Here is a 22,914-nt window from a genome sequence, read left to right on the forward strand (position 1 = left end):
AGCAACTTTTTCACTTTCACTTCACTTCAGTGTATGTGGTACAAATGACAACCATAAAACAAAGTGGGGAAGATAAAGGATCTTATGACGATACAGTTTTACATGTCACTTAAAGTGGTAAAATATTAATTCTAATTAAACTGTAAAAAGTTAAGTACACATTTTTATTGGGTTGTTTGTCTTCTCATTGAGTTGAAAGATTTCTTTACATATTCCAAATAACATGTAGATGATCCTTCAACAAAATGGGGGTTAGAGACTTCCCTGGTGGTCCAGTGACTAAGAATCCATCTGCCAATGTAGGGGACATGGGTTCGATCCCTGATCTGGAAAGATTCCACATGCTGCAGGGCAACCAAGCCCTTACACCACAACTAGAGAAAGACCTATCATGGCCAAAAATAAAATAAATTTTTTTTTAAAAAGCTCATTGAAAGTTATATATTTTTTAAAAATGGGATGTTGGGAGAGCCATCCCTCTGCACAGTTGAAAGTCCACTTTTAACTTATAGTCAGACCTCCACATCTGCAGTTCCTCCGTATCCAGTTCTGTATCCATGGATCCAGCCAATCACCCGACATGTAGTACTGTAGTACTATTGAAAAAAATCCACATATAAGTAAGTGGGCCTGTGCAATTCAAACTTGCATTGTGCAAAGATCAACTGTGTACAGAATATATAAATTCCTCCAATTTTGTAACATGTACTTTCATTATCTTAATGGAATCTTTCAAAGAGAAAATGATTTTAATCCCAATGGTGTCCAATTATTAACTATAATAAGGGCTCTCCTACTAGCAGCAATGAGAACTCTATAAAGTATAGAAAAATAGCAGATATAGAGAATGGCAGGCAATAACACTAGGCCTAAGGCAAATTAATAAGAAAGGAATGAATGTGAAGGAGTGATTTCTAGGATATCTTTTTAAATTCTTTAAAACTGAAAAACAAGAGTATATACAGTATGCCATCTTGTGTGTAAGAAAGAAAGTAAATAAGAAAATATACATTTTTCTACTTATTTTTACAAATACCAGAAGGATAAAGTAAAAAATAATGAGCTTCCTTCAGAGGACAGATGGGAATTGGGTTGAAGTGATGGTGGGAGAGTGATATTTCTCTGTATCTTCTTGTATAATTTTGTCTTTGGAATCCATATTAATGTTTAATAAAATAAAATTAGGGGCCCTAAAATGTCATACAAACAGAAACAAATTAACATAACTGTATTTCAAGTGAATAACATAACCACACTGAACTGAGGAGAAAGAACTAGCCCAAATAAGTTTTGAACACAGCATTTTGACCATAAAATTCAGGATAAAGACAAGAAGTTGTCAGCGAACACTGGAACGTAGGATTAGTGTAGTGTGTGTGCATGTATGCATGCTCAGTCATGTCCTACTCTTTGCTACCCTATGGACTGTAGCCCACCAGGCTCCTCTGTCCATGGGATTTCCCAGGCAAGAATACTGGAGTGGGTTGCTATTTCCTCCTCCAGAGGATCTTCCTGACCCAGAGATCAAACCCACGACTCCTGTGTCTCCTGCGCTGCAGGCAGATTCTTTACCACTGAGCCATCGGGGAAGCCATATTCTAGTATCGGAATTAAGCAATGGGTGTGTGTGAGAGACAAGACACAGAGACAGTGTGTTTCCTATCAACACTGTGGAAAGCAGTTTGCATTATCTAGTGAAGCAGACACCCTACTCCAGTACTCTGCCTGGAAAATCCCGTGGACGGAGGAGCCTGGTAGGCTGCAGTCCATGGGGTCACTAAGAGTTGGACATGACTGAGCGACTTCACTTTCACTTTTCACTTCAATGCTTTGGAAAAGGAAATGGCAACCCACTCCCGTGTTCTTGCCTGGAGAATCCCAGGGACAGGGGAGCCTGGTGGGCTGCCGTCTATGGGGTGGCACAGAGTCAGCCACGACTGAAGTGACTTAGCAGCAGCAGTGAAGCAGAAGATAGATGCAGTAGACTGAAGAAACATGGTCATGGTATTTAGCAGCTCTTCCCATCAAGAGACAAAGTCTATTTTCCCACTCCTTGAATCTGGGGTGTCTTTGCGAATTCCTCTGACAAAAAAAATGTAACAGCAGTGACAACAGGAGCATTCCCATGCTTAGGCTTCAAGACATTTTTCTGAATGCACCTTTATTCTCTGTGAGCTGCCATATGAGGAAGCCCAGGCCAGCCACAAGGTGAGGCCTCCTGGAAGAGAACAGGCTTTGCTGACCTGCCAACTGTGCAAGCAGAGTGAGCCCAGCCACCACCATGGACAGCAGGGCCCGGCTGAATGCAGACGTGTGAGTTAACCCACCCACACCCAGGAGAACTTTCCAGTCAACCCACAGAATCATAAGGAAATAATAAACCACTGCTGTTTTCAGCCACTTACTTTTGGAGTGATTTGTCTCACAGTAATAGATAACTAAGATGGCTGGATGGCATCACCGACTCGATGGACATGGGTTTGGGTAGACTCCAGGAGTTGGTGATGGACAGGGAGGTCTGGTGTGGTGCGATTCATGGGGTTGCAAAGAGTCAGACATGACTGAGCGACTGAACTGAACTGAATAGATAACTACACTCCAACAATTTCACTTATACACCCTTTAAAAATGTGCATGTTTTGTAGTGCACGAGGAAAATGTATAATATTTAGAAATGTTTAATGTTTAGAGAAACATTGTTTCAATAGCCAAAAACTAGAAAGATTGTACAAATACCCACTAGTAGTAGCATGGGTAAATACACTGTGATATGTTCATTTACTGGAATATTATACAGCATTAAAAAGCACAGACTAGAGGAAGACACAACAATACAGATGAATCTTCCAAGCATATGTTGAATTAAAAAAGTAAAACACAAAAGAATACAAAGAAAATGGGTATGTAAATAAACAAATTAGACTACATAAATGGATACATTAAACTACTGCTTTGTGTAAATGTTCAAATTAAACTATATTGCTTAGATAAGCATACATATAAGAAAATGTAAAGAAAACAAAGAAGTAATGATCATAAAAGTCATGATAAAGGGTACCTCTAGGAAGGAGGAAAGAAGTTATAATTAGAGACACATGAAGCGCTTCCAAGGTCATTCTAGTTTTTACAATGGATGCTACACATTTTGTTTTATGCATGTTTCTACCCCATGGACTGTAGCTAACCAGGCTCCTCTGTCCATGGAATTCTCCAAGCAAGAAGACTGGAGTGGGTAGCCATTCCTTTCTCCAGGGGGTCTTCACAACCCAGGGATCAAACCTGGGTCTCCTGCATTGCAGGCAGATTCTTTGCTATCTGAGACACGAAGGAAGTCCCTCTATATGTATGTAATGTACAATAAAATGTTTTTTAAAATACTAGAAATACCATTACACTCCCACCAGGCTGGCAAAATTTTAAAGTCTGACCAAGTTTAATCAAGTGTTGTGCAGAAAGTGAAATATACGGAATTCTCACGTACCATAAACCATGTTGAAAATCAGACAACGTATGTTAAGTCTATAGGTGTGACAACCCTACCCAGCAATTCCATTCTTAAACGTGTACATTAGAGAACTCTTGCAGGTGTGCATCCAAATATGCCCAACCTCCTAGAAGGAAAACAGTGGCCATTTGCATGGATTAGAATTACCAGCAATAAATTCAGCTTAGGTTTGCCTCCTCTGGGAGTTCTTCTCTGAGTAGCTCAGGTGGAATGAATAGCTCTGTATTTTGTCCTCCCCATGACTTCTGCTGCTGGTTATAATGAGTTTAAGACCATATAATCAAATATTTAATTCCCCTCCCCTTCTTCCTCCAAATCTTAAAACTCAGTGAAGGCAAGGTCTATGGTCTGATTCACCTGTCCAATCTTCATGTTATACAGAGCTCTTTCTAAATGTCTGATGAATGTTTTTGAAATTAATGCCTAAAGTATTAACAATGGGGATGAATTAAAGAATAAAAAAAATTTAAAAATAAAGGCTCTAGTTCTGAGAGTCCTTTTAGGGTTTAAGTATAATAGACTAACAGAAATCCTTAAATTTAGGAGCTGACAGTAAAGAATGAAGGCATTCAAGAAGTGGAGAGTTCTACAGATGACCGGTTCTGAATGCGATCTGGGACTAGAGTAACCTTGAACGCTTTCATATCTCTGTGGTGGTACTCTGAGGTGAAGAGTTGGCATTCTCAGAGTTTGAAGACTTCCAGGACTAGAAAAGGGCTCTAAGCAGGATGATACATGACAGGGATTCTACTGTCTCTGTTTTTCACTGTAGGGAAATGTAGAGGCTTGCAAAGAGACCTAAGATTGAGATGTGTGAATGTGGGTCTTTGTAGCAACTTTAAGGTTAGGCTCTTTGTGTTTTGTAGTTCCCTGAGGTTGGGATCCTCAACTAAGAGGTTGGCCTTACTTCGCATTGCAGTGGTGCGTGAGCTGTGTGGCCCAGAAGCCCAAGACAGAGAAGATAAAAGGTGTGACAAGCATCATGGAGACCAGGTTAGCCAGAGCCACAATAACAGCATCGCTGAGACAGCTGTTGGACGATTCCATGTGCGAGGCTATGGAGACAATGGAGCCAAAGCCGAGGCCCAAGGAACACAAGACTTGGTTCCCTGCTCCGTGCCATATGCTCGCGTCGGCTATAGTTGATATCTAAAAGGGAGAAGACGAGTGTTAAGGGAAGATGTCAAAGAAGGAGAGGAGAATCTTAAAAGGGTTAAAATGGGGGAGAGGAGACACAGAGAGAGATAATGGGGAAAGGATGCCTAAGGATAGGCAGGAAGTGTCCTCCAAGGCCTGATGGGGAATGAGGAAGATACACCTTACCTTAACAACTGTCATATAGTGAAGGCCAAACACTGCCCCTTCCAGCATTATACTCCGCACGACAAGATAGAGCATTATGAGACCACTGGTTGATACCAAGACACACATTACCTGAATTGAGAGTGGGACAAAGCATGTACCAGTGGGAGTCAACCAATAATCAGCAAGGATCAAAAGTTCTGAATCAGAAATAAGGAGGAGTTAGAAGACAGCTTCTAGCAGGGGTCAGGAGCTACTGGGAGCAAAAAGTCAGAGGGAATGAAAAATTAGGAAATCAAAGAGTAACAAAGTTAGGTGAAAGCCAAAGCATCTAAGAATGTCAAGATATCAAAAAAATGGGTGGCTCACCTTCCCAGTCCACTTGAGCCCTTTAAGCATGAAAGCACCAAGAAGACACAAGGACACGAATAAGGGCAGGGTCAGACTCAACACTGGTGGCCCATTGCTCTCAATGCTGTCTGAGGCCTTCAGAGTCATCCGGTACCAGAAGTACAGGGAAGGCGTCGTCCGTGCACACTCAGGATCTGCAGGGACCTGGCTCTGGAGATGCCTGCTAGACAGGGTGACCCCTCCCCTCTTCTTTAGCCTCCCCCCTTCCCCCTCTTCCTTTCCCCCTTCCCCCCGTTTCTTCCTCCTTCCACAATCTTCCTCTTCTTTATTACTCCTTGCTCCTTTCTCCTCTTCCAAATTTCCTCCTACCTCTCTGTTCTCCCCCCTTCTCATCTTTCATGTCCTCCTCACCAAAGCCACTGGCATTCTCCAGTAAGGGACATTTCTCCCACGGAACGGGAAACTGGAAGGACTGACTCAAGTAGAAGAGGATCCAGGCAGTGACCACATTCAAGAACAAGCCGTTGATGAAGCACACCTAGGGGCCAGGGAGGAGCTGGCTGGGGAGGAAGGGAGGGGTCAGGAACAAGGCAGGGATTTGACAGAGGACTGGGGAACTGAAGGGATCTGACCCATTCCAGGATGAGGGCTAGGATGGGGATGGGGTGTAAAGGGTAGGCCTGGGCAGCCCAGGGCTCCTCACCATTAAGCTTGTATACCCTATACCACCGGTCCAGGGGTTGATGGCCTTCCACACACCAATGTTGCCCTGACGCATCCTCTGACCAGCTGTCATCTCCAGGAAGAGGAGAGGAATCCCGATCAAGAACAGCAAGAAGATGTAGATGATGAGAAAAATGCCTGTGCAGAGGATTCAAGCAGGAGCTCTCAGAACCAGCTGGCTTTTTGGTGCCTGGACTTCTTCATGGATACAGAAAAACTCGTTCCCCACCAGTGACCTCCCTCAGAGGCACAGGCATCAGGAGTCAACTGTTTTCACATCCCTTACAGTTCCAGGCGTCCAGTTCTTTGGTCTCTAATTCCTGGAAGATCCAAACACCTAGTTTTCACCTCTACCCTTGATCCAGGCTTCTAGCCCCACCATCCTCCTGTTCAGATATTCTGTACCTCTACCCCTCTTATGACCCTTCACATTCAGGCATCTGACTCCTATTCTGCTCAGAATACCAAGTCTTTATCCTCTACAGGTCCCAGAGACCTTGGGAGTTTGAAGTCTAGACAGGCCTCCATCTTGCTAGCCCCTTGTGAATCCGTGGTTCCTGGTACCCAGACTTACCACCTCCGCTGTGAAGCCACAGGTAGCAAAAACTCCAGAGACTGGCCGGCCTCATGGTATAGCCCACCTGGGCCAGGAGGTACTCAGCCTTGTTGGACCAGAATGGACGAGTAATGAGGAGTTCACTCTTTTCCTCCTCTGGCACCTGAACTTTCTCGGGTAAGAATCTCTGTCTCAGGACTGGGGCAGCCGCTGCCCCCGTGACAGGGGTTACCTTGGGATGGCTGGCCCTGCTCTGAGCCTCAAAAGCTTGTGTCTCCCATGCCTGAGCCCTCACGGCCCGGGCCTCAAAAGCCTGGACCTCAGAGACCCAGGCCGTCAGAGACCAGGTGCCTGTGCCCTTGTTTTCCAAAGCGTGATCTTCGGGGGAGCTTTCAACAGATGAGACTTTGCCCAGTGACACTCCTGAAGCCTGGGCCTCTGTCACCATTTCAGGCAGACTTTCAGGAGCAGCTCCAACTTTCACAAGGGAGGATTTGATTTTGTGAGTAGACCTGAAGGACATCAAAAACTATATTTTAGGTTTTAGAGTGAAAAGATGACTTAGTTCCAAAACAAATCCTCAACACCTCCTAAGGAAACCTTCCATTTCTGTCCCTGTGTGTATATGCTAAGTCACTTCAGTCATGTCCAGCTCTTTGTGACCCCATGGACTGTAGCCCACCAGGATCCTCTGTCCATGGGATTCTCCAGGCAAGGATACTAGAGTGGATTGCCATGCCCTCCTCCAGGGGATCTTCCCAACTCAGAGATCAAACCCGTGTCTCTTATGTCTCCTGCATTGGTAGGTGGGTTATTTACCACTAGCACCACTGGGAAGACCCATTTCTGTCTCTACCATCACTGAAATTCAAAGCACAAAAGAATCTTTCACATAAGTTTTACTTCTTAGAAACATTTCAGTGCAAGGGATTAAGACAAATAGCCAAGCTAATACACACAAAAAGTTTCTGAAAACTTTGAGGTATACTCCACACAGAGGATAGTACTATTTATAGTGGGCTTCTGAATCAAAGAAAGGACTTTAATATTAAATCTGCCTGGTAAACCAATCTTAGCAAAGCTGCTTTACTTCTCTGAGCTATTTCACCTGTAAAACACTCAGGTTTCTGCTCAAATATCACCTCACCAGAGACGCCTTCCCTGCCAGCCTATCTAGAATAGTAGCTACCTACCCACAACTCTCTCCATCCAACCTACTTTTATTTTTCTTCATAGCATTTCTCACCTCCTGATGTGATTATCTCTTGATGGTTTGTCTGGTCACAGTCTAACCGCGCTCCCCACCCCACTGCTCTGTCCCCAACAAGTGGATGGTGCTTTACCTCATATCTGGGGCCACTTTCCTCTCTGTCCTCTGTGCTTCCACCACTCTGACCTGTTGTTGGCTCTTCAAATGCTCTACAAGAGAACAGGCAAGGATTGTGATGGAAACGAAAAGGAAAAAAACAGGATGTGGAAGAGAGGGAACTGGAGTTTTCTTTCAGAGGAGGAAAGAGGATGCCACCCAAAAGCAGGGGCAGTGAGTAGGTGCCAAGGCAGCACAGGCACATCTGGGTCACAGGGATAAACCAACTGTGAGACACACTGTTTCCAAAGAGTTCTTAAGTAGCTCAGGAAATGCTTACATTTCAATGTTAAAAAAAAAAAAAACACCTCAGATATAAATTTCCATCTTTAGTGCTATTTCTACTACATTTTAAAATGCAATGGAAAAAAAAGAATTAAAAAAATGCAAAGAAAGAAAAGGCTGAAAGAAAATACATTAATATATAGAAGACAAGAGGATTATAGGTATTTTTATAGCCTTCCCTCTGATTTTAAATCAGTCTAGTAAATTGTCTAAAAGTGTTACTTGAATAATCAAGAAAAATACGTATCAATAAATAAAAATTAAAAATAAAATGATGATACTGGAGAAGTAAAATTGAAAGAGCTCCCATCAGCCAAATCTTGGACAACTGGAGCATCAAGATAAATAATAACACAGAATAAAATAAGAATCTATGAATCCACAGTGATATAAATAAGGAAAAGGAAAATCTCTTCCTTACAGTAAAATGCAAACTAATAAATTCATAGGAATGATGAAATTAGAAAATTATCACTTGCCATGAGTAATAATTGACTCAAGCAAGAATTTTTAATCACTGCTCACACAAGAAAGTTTGACAGGGACAAAAATAAGTGCTTAGTATTAATGTGTCTCCCCACAAGATACTCTCCTCCCCACCAAATAGAAAAATAGTATCTTTACAGTGTTAAACACTACCTTAACCACATAATGAAAGTCAATTGATACCATTTGCTTCCTGATACGAGGCACTGAGAAGAACACAACATCATTTCAGTGGTATTCCTGCCAAAAATGTATGACCAGAATCTAATCATTAAGAAACATCACGAACCCAAACTGAGGGACATTCTATAAAGTAACTGACCTCTATGCATTAAAAATGTTGAAGTCAAGAAGACAAGAAAAGACAAAATTGAATTTTAAGTCCAAAATCACAACTGTAAGCCTGAAATTATGTCAAAATAAGAAATTAACACTGGAACTTGAAAAACATCTGGGTTGGACTTCTAGTGTCTGATTCTCATGTAAGAGTTTGTAAGGAGGGCCTGCCACTCCATCTTAATAAGTAAAAATCTGAATAGACTGAAAAACCAGCAACTCTTGTTGGATCCCTAAGGAAAGTGAGCACAGAGGGCAAATCATTGCCCTTAACACTGGAGAGACAGATAGGCAAATATAAAAATTCACTGAATAACAATCAGAGGAAAAAAATCCCCTTGGGTTTCCAGCAAGGGAAGGGGAAAAAAGAATCATGTTAGTGTTATCATATTTTCATAATTTAAAAATGAAGAAAAAGAACCATTTTGAACCACTCTAGAACACTCTGTTCTTAATAATGCCTGCCCTCAAAAGAAACTAGTTAACCAGAGCCTCATCTGTTAACATCAGAGTCAAATTGACCTAGGGTAAGGAAATACCCAACTCCAGCCCACTCTAGACACCCTGTCCCACCTAAAATGGAAGGGAAAAACAAAACCTGAGAAACATTTGTAAAGTGCCAGAAACACAGGCACTAAAAGACAGATCTATGGAGAAGGAAATGGCAACCCACTCCAGTATTCTTGCCTGGAAAAGTCCATGGACAGAGGAGTCTGGCGGGCTGAAGTCCATGGGGTTACATGACTGAGCATGTGTGCACGAGGGTGGAGGGAGATGGGTTGGTAGCAATAAAATGATAGAACTAAAATAAATAAATAAATAAATAAAAGACAGATCTAGTCGCAGGTTTACTGAACATTTCCCCTCACCCTACAGCTCACCACATTACTAAAGGCTGATTTACAGCAGTTTACCATTACATCAAGTTCAGGCTATCAAGGAAAAAATTAAAAGGCATACCAAAAGGTAAAAAAACACAACTTGAAGAGAGAACAGGGATTAGAACCAGACATGGTTGAGATGTTGAAATTATCAGACCAGGGATTTAAAATAACTATGGTTAATATGTTAAGGGCTCTAATAGATTAAGTAGATAGCATGCAAGAACAGATGGGCAATTTGAGCAGAAAGATGGAAATCCTAAGAAAGAACCAAAAAGGACTGACAGAGATTTTAAAAAATACTGTAACAGAAATGAAAAATATTTTTGATGGGTTTATTTGTAGACCAAACATGGCTGAGAAAATAATCACTGAACTTGAAAATATCTCGAATAGAAGCCTCCAAATCTGAAGAGCAAAGAGAACAAAGACTGAAAATCAGCAGGCAGAAAATTAGTAAAGATATATTCAAACTCAACAACACCATCAATCAAAAGGATATAATTGGCATTTACAGATTACTTCATCCAGTAACAGCAGAATACACATTTTTTTCAAGTTCATTCACCACAACAGACCACATTCTGAGCCATAAAACACCTTAACAAATTTCAGATTTGTTATTTGAAGTCACACAATGTCTGCTTACAGTCAACAATCAAATTAAACTAGAACTAGATGAAATAGACTGATTCCTTGAAAGACACAGTCTTCCAAAACTCATACAAGAAGAAACAATCTAAATAGGTCTGTCTCTATTAAAGAAGTTGAACAAATAATAACCTTCCAAAACAGAAAGCACAGGACCCCAGTGGGTTCATTAATGAATTCTATCAACAGTTTAGGGAGTGCTCGCTTCGGCAGCACATATACTAAAATTGGAACAATTTAGGGAAGAAATTATACTGATTTTCTACAATCTCTTGGAGGATAGAAGCAGAGGGAATAATTCTACGAGACCAGCATTACCTAGATACCAAAACAAAGATATTACAGAAAAAGAAAACTAATATCTCTCATTAACATAGATGCAAAAATCCTAACAAAATATCAGCAAATACAACCCAACAATGTACAAAAAGAATTATACATCATGACCAAATAGGACTTATCCCATGTATCCCATGTATACAAGCCTGAATGAATACAACATTCAAAAAGCAATTAATGCAACAACAGGCCCATGAAAAGATGCTCAACATCATTAATTATTAGAGAAATGCAAACCAAAACTGTAATGAGGTACCACTTCATACCAGTCAGAATGGCTATCATTAAAAAATCTACAAATAACAAATGCTGGAGAGGGTGTAGAAAAAAGGGTCTTTACCCCTCCTACACTGTTGGTGGGAATGTAAATTGGTGCAGTCACTATGAAAAACAGTATGGAGGTTTCTCAAAAAACTAAAAATAAAGTAGCCATATGATCCAGCAATCTTGCTCCTGGGCATATATCCAGACAAAACTATAACTCAAAGAGACACATGCACTCCAATGTTCAAAGCAGCACTACTTACGATAGCCAAGACATGGAAGCAATCTAAATGTCCATCGACAGATAAAAGCATAAAGAAGATGTGGTATAAATACACAATGGAATACTACTCAGCCATAAAAAAGAATGAAATAATGTCATTTAATGGGTGGACCTAGAGATTATCATGTGTGCTTAGTCGTTCAGTCGTGTCCGACTCTGCGACACCATGGACTACAGCCCACGAGGCTCCTCTGTCCATGGGATTCTCCAGGCAAGAATAGTAGAGTGTGTTGCCATGCCCTCCTCCAGGGGATCGTCCCAACCTAGGGATCGAACCCAGGTCTTCCACACTGCAGGCAGATTCTTTACCGTCTGAGCCACCAGGGAAGCCCAAGAATACTGTCCTTAAAGGAGAGAAAAGAATAAAAATAGGTCAGAAAAATATATTTGAAGAAATAATGACAGGAAACCTCCCAAATTTGGTGAAAGAGATAGATTTTTATTTAAAGAAGCTTAAAGAGTGCCACATAGGATAAACACAAAGAGAAAAATGTCTAATATGAGCACAGTCAATCTGCTGGAAATCAAAGATAAAGAGAAAAATTTTGAAAGTAGCCAGAGAAAAAGAACACATTACATACAAGGGAACAATACTAAATACTAAATACTATGTACTTCTCATCAATTCCAAAGGGAATTGAACAATATCTTCAAAGCACAGATAAAGGGGAAAAGACTGCCCATCAGAATTCTATAATCAATAAAAATATCCTTCAAAAAAAAAAAAAAAGAAGCCGCAGACTTCCCTGATGGTCTAGTGGTTAAGAATGGACCTGCCAATGAAGGGGTCACAGGTTCGATCCCTGGTCGGGGAAAATCCCACATGCTACAGGGCAACTAAGCCTGTGGACCACGACTACTGAAGCCCGTGCATCCTAGACTACTCTGCAACAAGAGAAGCCACCACAATGAGAAGCCTGTGAACAGCAACTGGAGAGCAGCCGCGGCTCAGGGCACCCAGAGAAAGACCACGTGCGGCAACACAGACCCAGCACAGCCAGAAATAAATAAACAATTAATTTAAAAAATAGATTAAAAAATTTTTTTAAGTTTGTTCTTTAAAAAGGAGACAAAACAAAAACATATTCAAATAAAGAGAGACTCAGAGAATTCATCACAGCAGACCCACAAAATGAAAGATGATGAAATTAGTTCTAAGAATGAAGGTAACAATATCAGAGGGAAATTCAGATCTTCAAGAACAAATAAAGAATGTTGGAGACAGTATATATGTGGGAAATAGTAAAACTATATTTTCCCCTTACTTTCTTTAAAATACATGTGAATTTTTAAAACAAAACTTACTTGTGAATTTTTAAAGCAAAATTATAATTTTTAAAAACTAAAATCATAATTGTACCAATCATAAAAAAAGAACAAAATAATGCCATCTGCAGCAACATGGATGGACCTAGAGATGGTCATACTGAGTGAAGTAACTTAGACAGAGAAAGACAAATATATGATATCTCTTATATTTGGAATCTAAAAAATGGTACAAATGAACTTATTTACAAAACAGAAATAGCATCATAGATATAGAAAACAAACTTATGGTTACCAATGGGGGAAGGGAGAGACAGATGAATTGGGAGATTAGGACTGATGTACACACGCTACTATATATAAAATATATAATTAACAAGGACCTCATGTACAGCACAGGGAACTTTACTTAATACTCTGTAATGATGGATATGGTAAAAGAATCTAAAAAGAGTGGATATATGTATGTGTATAACTGGTTCACTTTGCTGTACAGCAGAAACTAACACAATATTATAAACCAACTATACTCCAATAAAATTAATTAAAAAACAAACAAAAAATTTATAAGTTGTAAGTTTTATACTGCATAGTAGATGTAAAACACATTGAAAGCAGGGGGGCATAAACTGGACATATACAATTGCAAGACATCTACATTATATGTGAATTGATAAAATATTAGCTCTAAATAGACTATAAAAAGTTAAGAATATGACTTGTAATCCCTAGACAACTGCTAAATAAATGTTACAAAGAGTTACAGTTACCAAGGCAAAAGATAAATTAAAATGAATACTAAAAAACTATTCAAACTATCTAAAAGAAGACAGGAAAAACAGAAGCCCAAAATGGACAAAAAGAAAAATAATAAAATGGAAGACTAAAATCCAACTATATCACTTACATTAAAGGTTTTTAATTAAGCATTTCAATTAAAAGGTAAAATTTGTCAGGATGAATAAAAAAGCAAGACCCAATTATATGCTTGTGAAGAGATATGTTGTAAGTTCAAAGACACAGATAGATGAAAGTCAATTACTAGAAAAAGTTATATCATGCAAAACTTTTTTCCAGTAGGTGACTCTTTATTTTTCACACACCATTCTCAAACACACTAGTGTGTGTGTGTGTGTGTGTGTGTGTGTGTGTGTGTGTGTGTGTGTGTGTGTGTGTGTGTGTGTGTGTGTTCAGTCACTCAGTCATGTTCGACTCTTGTGATCCCATAGACTATAGCTTGCCAGTCTCCTCTGTCCATGGAATCTCCCAGGTAAGAAGACTAGAGTAGGTTACCATTTCCTTTTTCAGGGGATCTTCCCGATCCAGGGATTGAACCCCCAACGGCAGGCAGATTCTTTACCACTGAGCCACCAGGGAAGCCCAGTGACCCTATTAGTATAACAAAATTATGTTTGAGATAAAGAATATTATCAGATATAAAGAAGGACATTTACTCATAATAAAAGGTCAATTCATCATGAAGCTAATATTTACAAATGTGTTCAAACATAAAAATCTCAAAATACATGAAGCAAAAGTTTACAAAAGTTAAAGAAAAAATCAATTCCAAAATCATAATATTAATAGAAGTTAGCACTCTTTCAGTAGCTGGCAGGAAAAAAGAAAACGAAAATATCAGTAAAGATGAAGATCCAAAAACACTACCAGCAGCTTTGGCCTAATTGATATTTACAGAACCTCAGAACTGCAGGACACATATCAACCATAAAACACGTATCAATAAATTCTCGAGGATTAAAATCACACAGAGTATATTCTTTGACTACAATGTTAGTAAATTTAAAATCAATAACAACATATTTAAGGAAGCTTCAGATACTTGGAAATTGAAGAAAATTGGGACTTTCCTTGGTGGCCCAGGGTTAAGACTGTGCTCCCAGTGCAGGGGATCCAGGATTCAATCCCTGGTCAGGGAAGTAGATTCCACATTCTGCAACTTAAGATCCCAAATGCCACAACAAAAATCAAAAATCCCGTGTGCCACAATTGAGACTTGCCACAGCCAAATAAATAAAATATTTTTAAAAAGAATATATTACTAAACAATCCAGAGGTCAAAGAATAAATCACAAAGAAATTATAAAACATTTTAAACTGAAGGATAATAAAATTATAAAATGCCAAAATTTGTGGAATACAGCAAAAGCAATGCTTTGAGAGAATTTTATAACTTTACACACTGATATTAGAACAGAAAAGAGGTTTAAAATCATTGTCTGAGGGACTTTTCTGGTGGTCCGGTGGTTAAGAATCCACCTGCTAACGCAGGGGACACTGGTTCAGTCCCTGGTCCAGGAGCTAAAATCCCACGTGCCACGGGGCAACTAAGCCCATGTGCCACAGCTACTGAGCCCACGTGCCATACAGCCCATTCTCCACCATAAGAGAAGCCACCACGATGAGAAGCCTGGGCACCGCAACTAGAGAGTAGCCCCTGCTCACCACCACTAGACAAAGCCTGAAAGCAGCAACAAAGAACCCGAGCACCACACTGAAGACCCAGTGCAGCCAAGAATAAATAAATAAAGGACGAAACAGGAAACAGACAACTGATGAAAGTAAGAAAGCCAAAACTGGTTCTTTGAAATCATCAACTGGGTAAACCCCACAACAGATCGACTGGACAAAAAGAGATATGTACATCACCAATATCAGGAATGAAAGAGGATTATTACTACATATCCTATAGACATTAAAAGGATAATAAGAAAATATTTCATGCCAACAAACTTTACAACTTAAATGAAATGGGGGAATTCCTTAAAAATACAACTTAACAAAACTGATATCCAATGACATGGGAAATATGTATAGTCCTAGGACTATTAAATAAATTGCATTCCTTATCAAAATCCCTCCCACCAAGAAAATTCCAGGCCCAGATGGTTCCAATTAGTGAATTTTATAGAATATTGGAAGAAAAAAAATAACACCAAGTATAAATACTTTGGAAAACAGAAGAAGAGGAAATACTTCCCAGTCCATTTTATAAGGCTACCATCACCCTAATGACTAAACTTGATAAAGATATTAGTAAGAGAGACCATTTCAGACCAATATCTTCATGAACTTAGATGAAGACAAAAATCCCCAACAAAATTTACAAAGCAAATCCTGAAATATACAAAAGGGGTAATAACTAATGATAACATGGAGTTTGTCCCAGAAATGCAAGGTTGATTTAACATACAAAAGTAGCAATGTAGGGAACTTCCCTGGCAATCCAAAGCTTAAGATTCCGTGCTCGCAATGCAGGGGTGCTGCTGTGACCCCTGATTGGAGAACTAAGATTCTGCACATCCCACCACGTGGCAAAAAAAGTAGCCATGTAATTCGGAAATAAACCCATAAGCATATGGACTTTGATTCTTGAAATAGAGTACAAAGACATCTAACTGGAAAAGAAAGGTCCTTTCTGGAATAACTGAATTATCCAAATAGGAAAAAAAAGAATGAAACTCAAATCCTATTTCATGCTATACACAAAGACTAATTTTATATGAATCATCAATCTAAATGTAAAATGTAAAACTAAAAAGCATTTAAAAGAAAACCTAAGAGCCTCAGTCAGACAGGTGCAGAGTCACTTCTGGAAGTAACATCGTGATGGCTGCCCAAGGAGAACCCCACGTTCAGTTCAAACTTGTATTGGTTGGTGATGGTGGTACTGGAAAACTACATTCATGAAACGTCATCTGACTGGTGAATTTGAGAAGCATGTAGCTACCTGGGGTGTTGAGGTCCATCCTCTCTCGTGTTCCATACCAACAGAGGACCGATTAAGTTCAATGTATGGGATATAGCCAGTCAGGAGAAATTTGGTGGACTGAGAGATGGCTATGATATACAAGCTTAGTGTGCCATTATAATGTTTGATGTAACATCAAGCATTTACTTACAAGAACATGCCTAACTGGCATAGAGATCTAGTACGAGCGTTCGAGAACATCCTGATTGTGTTGTGTGGCAACGAAGTGGATATTAGGGACAGAAAGGTTAAGGCAAAGTCAATTGTCTTCCACCAAAAGAAGAATCTTCAGTACTATGACATTTCTGGCAAAAGTAACTACAACTTGGAAAAACCCTTCTTCTGTTGCCAGAAAACTGATTAGAGACCCTAACCTGGAGTTTGTCGCCATGCCTGCTCTTGCCCCACCAGAGGTGGTCATGGACCCGGCCTTGGCAGCACAGTATGAGCATGATTTAGAGGTTACTCAGAAAACTGCTCTCCCGCATGAAGATGATGACCTGTGAGAAAGTGAAGCTGGGGCCCAGTGTCAGAAGTCTAGTTTAATAGGCAACTGTCCTGTGATATCAGTGGTGCAGCGTGTATGCCACTTTATTATATAGCTAAGCAGAATGTGTGCTTAATCTTTGGATGCTGAAGGAGATAGATGGGCTTTGGAGTGAATGTGGCAGTCTAAAAAAAAAAAAACTTTCATTTTTTTGGACCTGCATATTTAGGTGTTTTGGAACACAATTGTTTCCTCCTTGAGTTTCAAATATAAGACTGCTATAGTCACATGACAATACTGAGCAGTGGAATCTTGTTTGTTATCGTCATTCCCATTCCTTTTTGTTTAGAATCAGAATAAAGTTGTATTTCAAATATCAACAAAAAAAAATGAGAGAGTGCCTTCATGACTTAAGGGTAGGCAAAAGTTTCTAATGTAGAACATAAAATGCAATAATCTTTAGAACTTAATCATTCAGATTTCACAAAGTTAAAAAAACTCTGCTCATCAAGAAACTTAAGAGAATTAATAGGTAAAGTTAGAGACTAGGAGAAAATGATCCTGAGATACATAGATGACAAAAGACTTGTGTTTAGGGAATATAAAGAACTACTGCTTAATTAAAAGATATAAAACAGTAGTAGGGGTATAAGAGGGACAAACTACTAGTACATAATAAATAAACTACAAGGATATATTGTACAACACATGGAATATAGACAATATTTTTTAATAACTATAAACCGAGTATAACCTTTAGAACTTGTGAATCACTATGTTGTACATTTGCAACTTACGTAATATATCAACTACATATCAATTTTTAAAAGATGTCCAATTAGGACTTCCCTGATGGTCCAGGTGTTAAGAATGCTAATGAAAAGAACTCAAGTCTGATCCCTGGTCCTAGAAGATTCCACATGTCTCCAGGCAACGAAGCCCATGCACCACAACTACTGAACCCACACACCCTAGAGCCTGTGCTCTGCAACAGGAGAAGCCACCTCAATGAGAAGCCCTTGCACTGCAACCAGAGAACAGCCTGTACAGCAATAGACCCAGCACAGCCAAAAATAAAAATAAATAAGTAAGAATTATAAAAAAGGAAAGAAAGCACAAATAACCAGGATCAGGAATAAAAGAAGGGGACATTATTATAGATGCTGCAGATATTAAATAAATAATAATAATAAATATTAACATTATTGTACCAATAAATTTAAAAAATAGATGAGATACTTAAATCCTTTTTAAAATTAACCAAAGAACTATCTCAGGAAAAATAAAAAAGCCCCAAAGTCCTGCAGCCGTTAAATAACTTGAAAATCTTTCAAATATACATGTGTTCACGCACACACTTACACACACACATATACAAACCTTTCTAATACCAGGTTGTCAGTAATGGCAAATTTTACCAATGTTTAAGAAAGACATGCTTGTCTAGAAAACAGAAAGAGGAACACTCCCCAACTTATAAGACTACCTCAAACTTGATACCAAAATTTATCTGAAAATTTTGAGTTTCAGCCAAAAAACAGCTGAAATACTTCTGAATAAAAACAAAGTGAGAAGTCATGCTCTAACAAGTATTAAGTTTTATTATAAATTTGTAGTAAGACAGTGTGAATGGAGACAAGGACAAACTAGTGGAACAGAATAGAGAGCCTAAAATTAGACCCATCCTTATACAGAGTCTGATACGTGAGAGATATGCCTTAGCAGATCTGTGAGTAGGGGGTGAACTTCTCAATAAATGGTGCTGGACCAACTGGGCATCCATAGAGACAAAAAAAAAAAAAAAATTGGCCCCTACCTCAAATGACAGTCCATGGGGTCGCAAGGAGTTGGATACAACTGAAGCAACTTAGCTAGCACCTCAAAGGATGTGCAAAAATCAATCTCACATGGAAAAAAGAAGTAAATGTGAAAAACAATACTATAAAATTCTAGAAAATGTAAAAGAATGGAGGATCACTGTTATACTACTCCAGGGAACAAAATTACCGATGATGTAAATGGTGCCCTTTAAAGCACAACACCTGGTGTTTCTCATAAAAGACACAATGAGCAATGACCATAAAATTTCAATTTGAGGACTTCCCTGGTGGCACAGTGGATAAGACTCCACCTGCCAGTGTAGGGGACAGGAGTTCAATCCTTGGTTAAGGACGAACCCACAGGCCGTGAAGCAACTAAGCCCATGCACCACAACTATTGAGCCTGCGCTCTAGAGCCTGGGAACCACAGCTACTGAAGCCAGCATGCTGCAGCTACTGAAGCTTGCCCACCTAGAGTCCAGGCTCCACAGCAAGAGACGCTACCACAAGGAAGCCCCAGGGCAGCCAAAAATAAAATAAACAATAAAATTATTTTTAAAACTTCCATTTGATACATTCTACTACATTAAAATTTAGAGTGGCTTTTCATCAAAAGGCTCCAAAAGGAGAGCAGAAAGAAAAACTGTAGAGTGGGAGAATGTATCTGCAACCTACATAACAACAAATGACTAATATTCAAAAGATACAAAAAAGATACAAAAAACATCTACAAATTAGGAAGAAATGGACAGACAACACAATAGGCAAATGGGCAAGGGGCTTGAAAAGCACTTCAAAAATATTTTATAATATTTAAATAAGTATTAAATAATTCATTTAATTAAATTATTCCAATAAATATTACAAATTCTATGTCATTAACAGTCAATGAAAGGTAATTAAAATAACAATGAAATGCCACTGCACACCAACCAGATTGGGAAAAAAATAGAAAAGTTTAGTAATACCACGTGTTGATGAGATGTAGAACAACCAGAAGGGCTCATCCTTAATGTCAGTGTAAATCATTATAACTACTTTGGAGAACAACCTAGTACTAGTAGTAAAATTGAATACACACATACACTATGGCCCAACAACTCCCAATATATTCTCTAGAGAAACTCTTTCACTTGAGCAAAAGAATACAATAATAATTAATGATAACATATTGTGCTTGCTTTGTGTCAGGCACTGTTCTAAATGCTCTATATTTTTAAATTACATCACTTTTCACCATAACCATGTAAGGTAGGCACTATTATTACTCCCATTTTACAAAAGTGAAAAAATTGAAACACAAAGAAGTTACACAACTTCTTCAATTGTACACTACCAAAGAGTGGTAGTCAGGATTGAACACAGTTTGGTTTCAGAAACAGCTCTTAACCAACTACACTCTTCTACTTCTCACAAGAATGTTTTCAGAAATATTATTCATAATTGTCAGAAAGCTGAAAAACACAAATGCCCATCAACAGCAAAGTGCATAAATCATAGACTTTTCAATCAAAAGAATACTATCCATATGTGAAGAAAATAAAGGAACTACAGCTACATGCAACAATATAAATAAATTTCACAATGTTGAGCAGAAGCAGCACAATATAAAATATTCTAGACAGAGAGTCCATATTTCTAAGTTGAAAACAGAAGCAAAATCATGGCAAAAGTATAAAGAAAATCAAGGAGATGATTAGTACAAAAGTCAGACTTGAAGTTATCTCTAAAAGGTAAGAAGGAGTACTTGACTATGAAATGATAATGACAGATCTTCCAGAGTCATGGTAACATTCTATTTCTTGATCTGGGTTGTAGTTACACAGATGTAAGCTTTATAATTATTCATTTAAAACTCGATTTATACATTCTATTCCCTTTGGTGGCTGCGGATTTCATGATTTAGAACGTTAGAAATAAAATATAAAGAAAAGAAGAAGAAATGGCCAGAGAACAAGGAGAAACACCAGAAGGAAATGCTGTCACAAAAAGGAAAAAGTAAAAAAGAACCTCCAATTACCAAGTAAGATAAACCCTAAAGTGTATCCATAGGGAATTCTTTCATTTGGGTTTTTTTTTTAGTGACTTTTAGTCTTTAAAGGTAGTGAAAAACCCATGTAGCATATTATGTTATCAAATGTTAAATCATTCATAACAGTATGTGTCTTAATACTTCTTACTTTTTAAAATTTTATTTTAATCGGAGGCTAATTCCTTTACAGTATTGTGGTGGTTTTTGCCACACATTGCCATGAATTAGCCATGGCTGTACATGTGGCTGTACACGTGTCCCCCTGCCTACCCCCACCCCCTTCCCACCTCCCTCCCCATCCCATCCCTCTGGGTTGTCCCACTGCACCTGCTTTGAGTGCCCTGCTTCATGCATCAAACAGAAATCTTAATTCAATTTGTTCAAAAATTAACCAAGTTGAGGAGGCTGGAGACATTTCTCAGAGAGCCGGCAGCTTACCTAAGAAAGGCAAATCTTCACTATTAACAGATGGTTTGCCAGCAACTGAAATGAACCATAACTCAAATAACAGGAAGTACTTCTGATTCCCCTAATTTGTGTTAACACTGACCCTGACACTGAGTTCCACTAAAAAAAGGAAAACTGTGTTAATGAAAAATAAATCCACCTTTCTTGAAAACATTCAAAAAGTGCAAACAGGTCAATTTACCAGAATCTACAAGTTTTCTGGTAAATTGGTAAATGTGATTCTTACTGAGAGAACTAATTTTCGGCGAACAGATTCTGCAAACGGGCTACCTGCGACCCCGTGAAAGCCCTTTTGTGTTCCTGCAGCTGAGAGGCCCTGATGGTGGCCCAACGCCTGAGACCCTACCTCATCCTTCCGGACAAAGACTCTCCTCAGCCATTGCTTCCAGGGAGCTCTCGGAGCTCCTGGAAATGCCCCCTTACCTCTTTCCCTGTAACTATAAACCCCAAAACGAAAGGAGGGAGCTGGTGTCCAGCTTCTTTAAGAAAAAAGCAGTAACTTCGTCCCCAACAGGCCGGTGAAGAGGTTGGACCCGGTCTCTGCAGCCTGGGAGCGTGAACCAATCGGCTTCCCTGGTTGGGCAGGGACCGCTGGCCTGCGGCCCACGAAGGTCGTGCCTTGGGACGGCCTCAAAGTCGGATCTGGTGAGCGAAGGGGCTGACACCAGTTTCCCAGGTTCTAGGGGAGAAAAAAGGAGGGTCCTCCCAGGCCGTTTGACCCCTCAGCTCCACAGAGCCCGGGCAGTCTGGGAGGCTCCGGCCGGTGGCCTGTTATCCCTTGGCGGAGTCCGATGACCTCAGGGCGTGACGTCCAACCTCACACACCTGAGATTTATGAACGTTTCAGGGATCCCGTAGGCGCCAATTTCACCCTCACCCTCGAGGCCTGGGCTCTTCAGTCAGGTCAGTCAGGCGAAAATGAGGACGTACAAGGTTCAACTGAGAAGCTTAGCGACCGCCTCAGGCCCCCACAGGCCTCACCTCGCGACGCTCCTCGCTCTGCCTCTTGGCGCCTTTCCTGCACTCTTCTGCGCGCATGCGCGTCCCACTGACTGGCGCGAGCGACTCCGTGGCTCCGCTCTTTTCAACAGCTATCTCCCTCCCTGCACATGTAAGTGCATGTACACACACGCTCCTGCTCCCACGCATGCGTCTGTCCATCCCTCCTTTCCTTCTGTTCCCATTGGGTGCCCAACCCCTTCCCTTTCTACCTCCCAGCACTGTTCAGTCCAGCCTCTAAGGCGAGTCCCTAGACTGGAGCATTGGCTTCACTTCCACTTCCTGAGTAATGTGGAAGTAAGAGAGAGGTGGAATCGTTCTTCCCATTCATTTCTTCTTGCCTTCTAACCTTTGACAGTAATACTTAAGGATTCCATACTACTAGCCAAACCCTAAATATATGTCCAATAAGACAGATGGGGACCTTGCCTTCAGAGTTCAGTAATTTGCTGGGCTTAACAGAGAAGAATCGAAAACCCAAGATTTACTCAAAATTTCTGGTCTTAGGACTGCTTTGATATTCTTAAAAATGAAGGACCTCAATTATTTTTGTGGGTTATATTTATATAGATTGTGTTTATATGAGCTATATCTATCAATATTAAAATGAGAAATTTCTGGAATATATATTGGCATCAAAAATCCATTGCATTAACATAAATAACATTTTTAATAACTAATTTCCACACCAAAAATAATTTAATGAGAAGAGTATTTTACATTTCTGCAAATCTCTTTTAACACC

General features: G+C 39.6%; 1 protein-coding gene and 1 pseudogene across 1 annotated transcript in view; one reads left to right on the forward strand and one right to left on the reverse strand.

The window, feature by feature from the left end:
* Positions 1-22,232, reverse strand: part of SLC6A16 (solute carrier family 6 member 16) — a 31,317-nt gene extending 9,085 nt beyond the window's left edge. The window contains exons 1-8 of the mRNA XM_043900616.1: positions 22,152-22,232; positions 7,781-7,856; positions 6,456-6,949; positions 5,862-6,019; positions 5,570-5,696; positions 5,177-5,352; positions 4,829-4,939; positions 4,413-4,654 (exon numbers count right to left, since the gene is read on the reverse strand). Of these exons, the coding sequence (XP_043756551.1) occupies positions 4,413-4,654; positions 4,829-4,939; positions 5,177-5,352; positions 5,570-5,696; positions 5,862-6,019; positions 6,456-6,949; positions 7,781-7,785 (1,313 nt within the window). The 5' untranslated portion in view covers positions 7,786-7,856; positions 22,152-22,232. The remainder of the gene's footprint in view (positions 1-4,412; positions 4,655-4,828; positions 4,940-5,176; positions 5,353-5,569; positions 5,697-5,861; positions 6,020-6,455; positions 6,950-7,780; positions 7,857-22,151) is intronic.
* On the forward strand, positions 16,222-16,869 carry LOC122692317 (annotated as a pseudogene).
* Positions 22,233-22,914: the final 682 nt, after the last annotated feature.

The sequence above is a fragment of the Cervus elaphus genome, chromosome 4, assembly GCF_910594005.1.
Source record: "Cervus elaphus chromosome 4, mCerEla1.1, whole genome shotgun sequence".
Classification (NCBI taxonomy): Eukaryota; Metazoa; Chordata; class Mammalia; order Artiodactyla; family Cervidae; genus Cervus; species Cervus elaphus.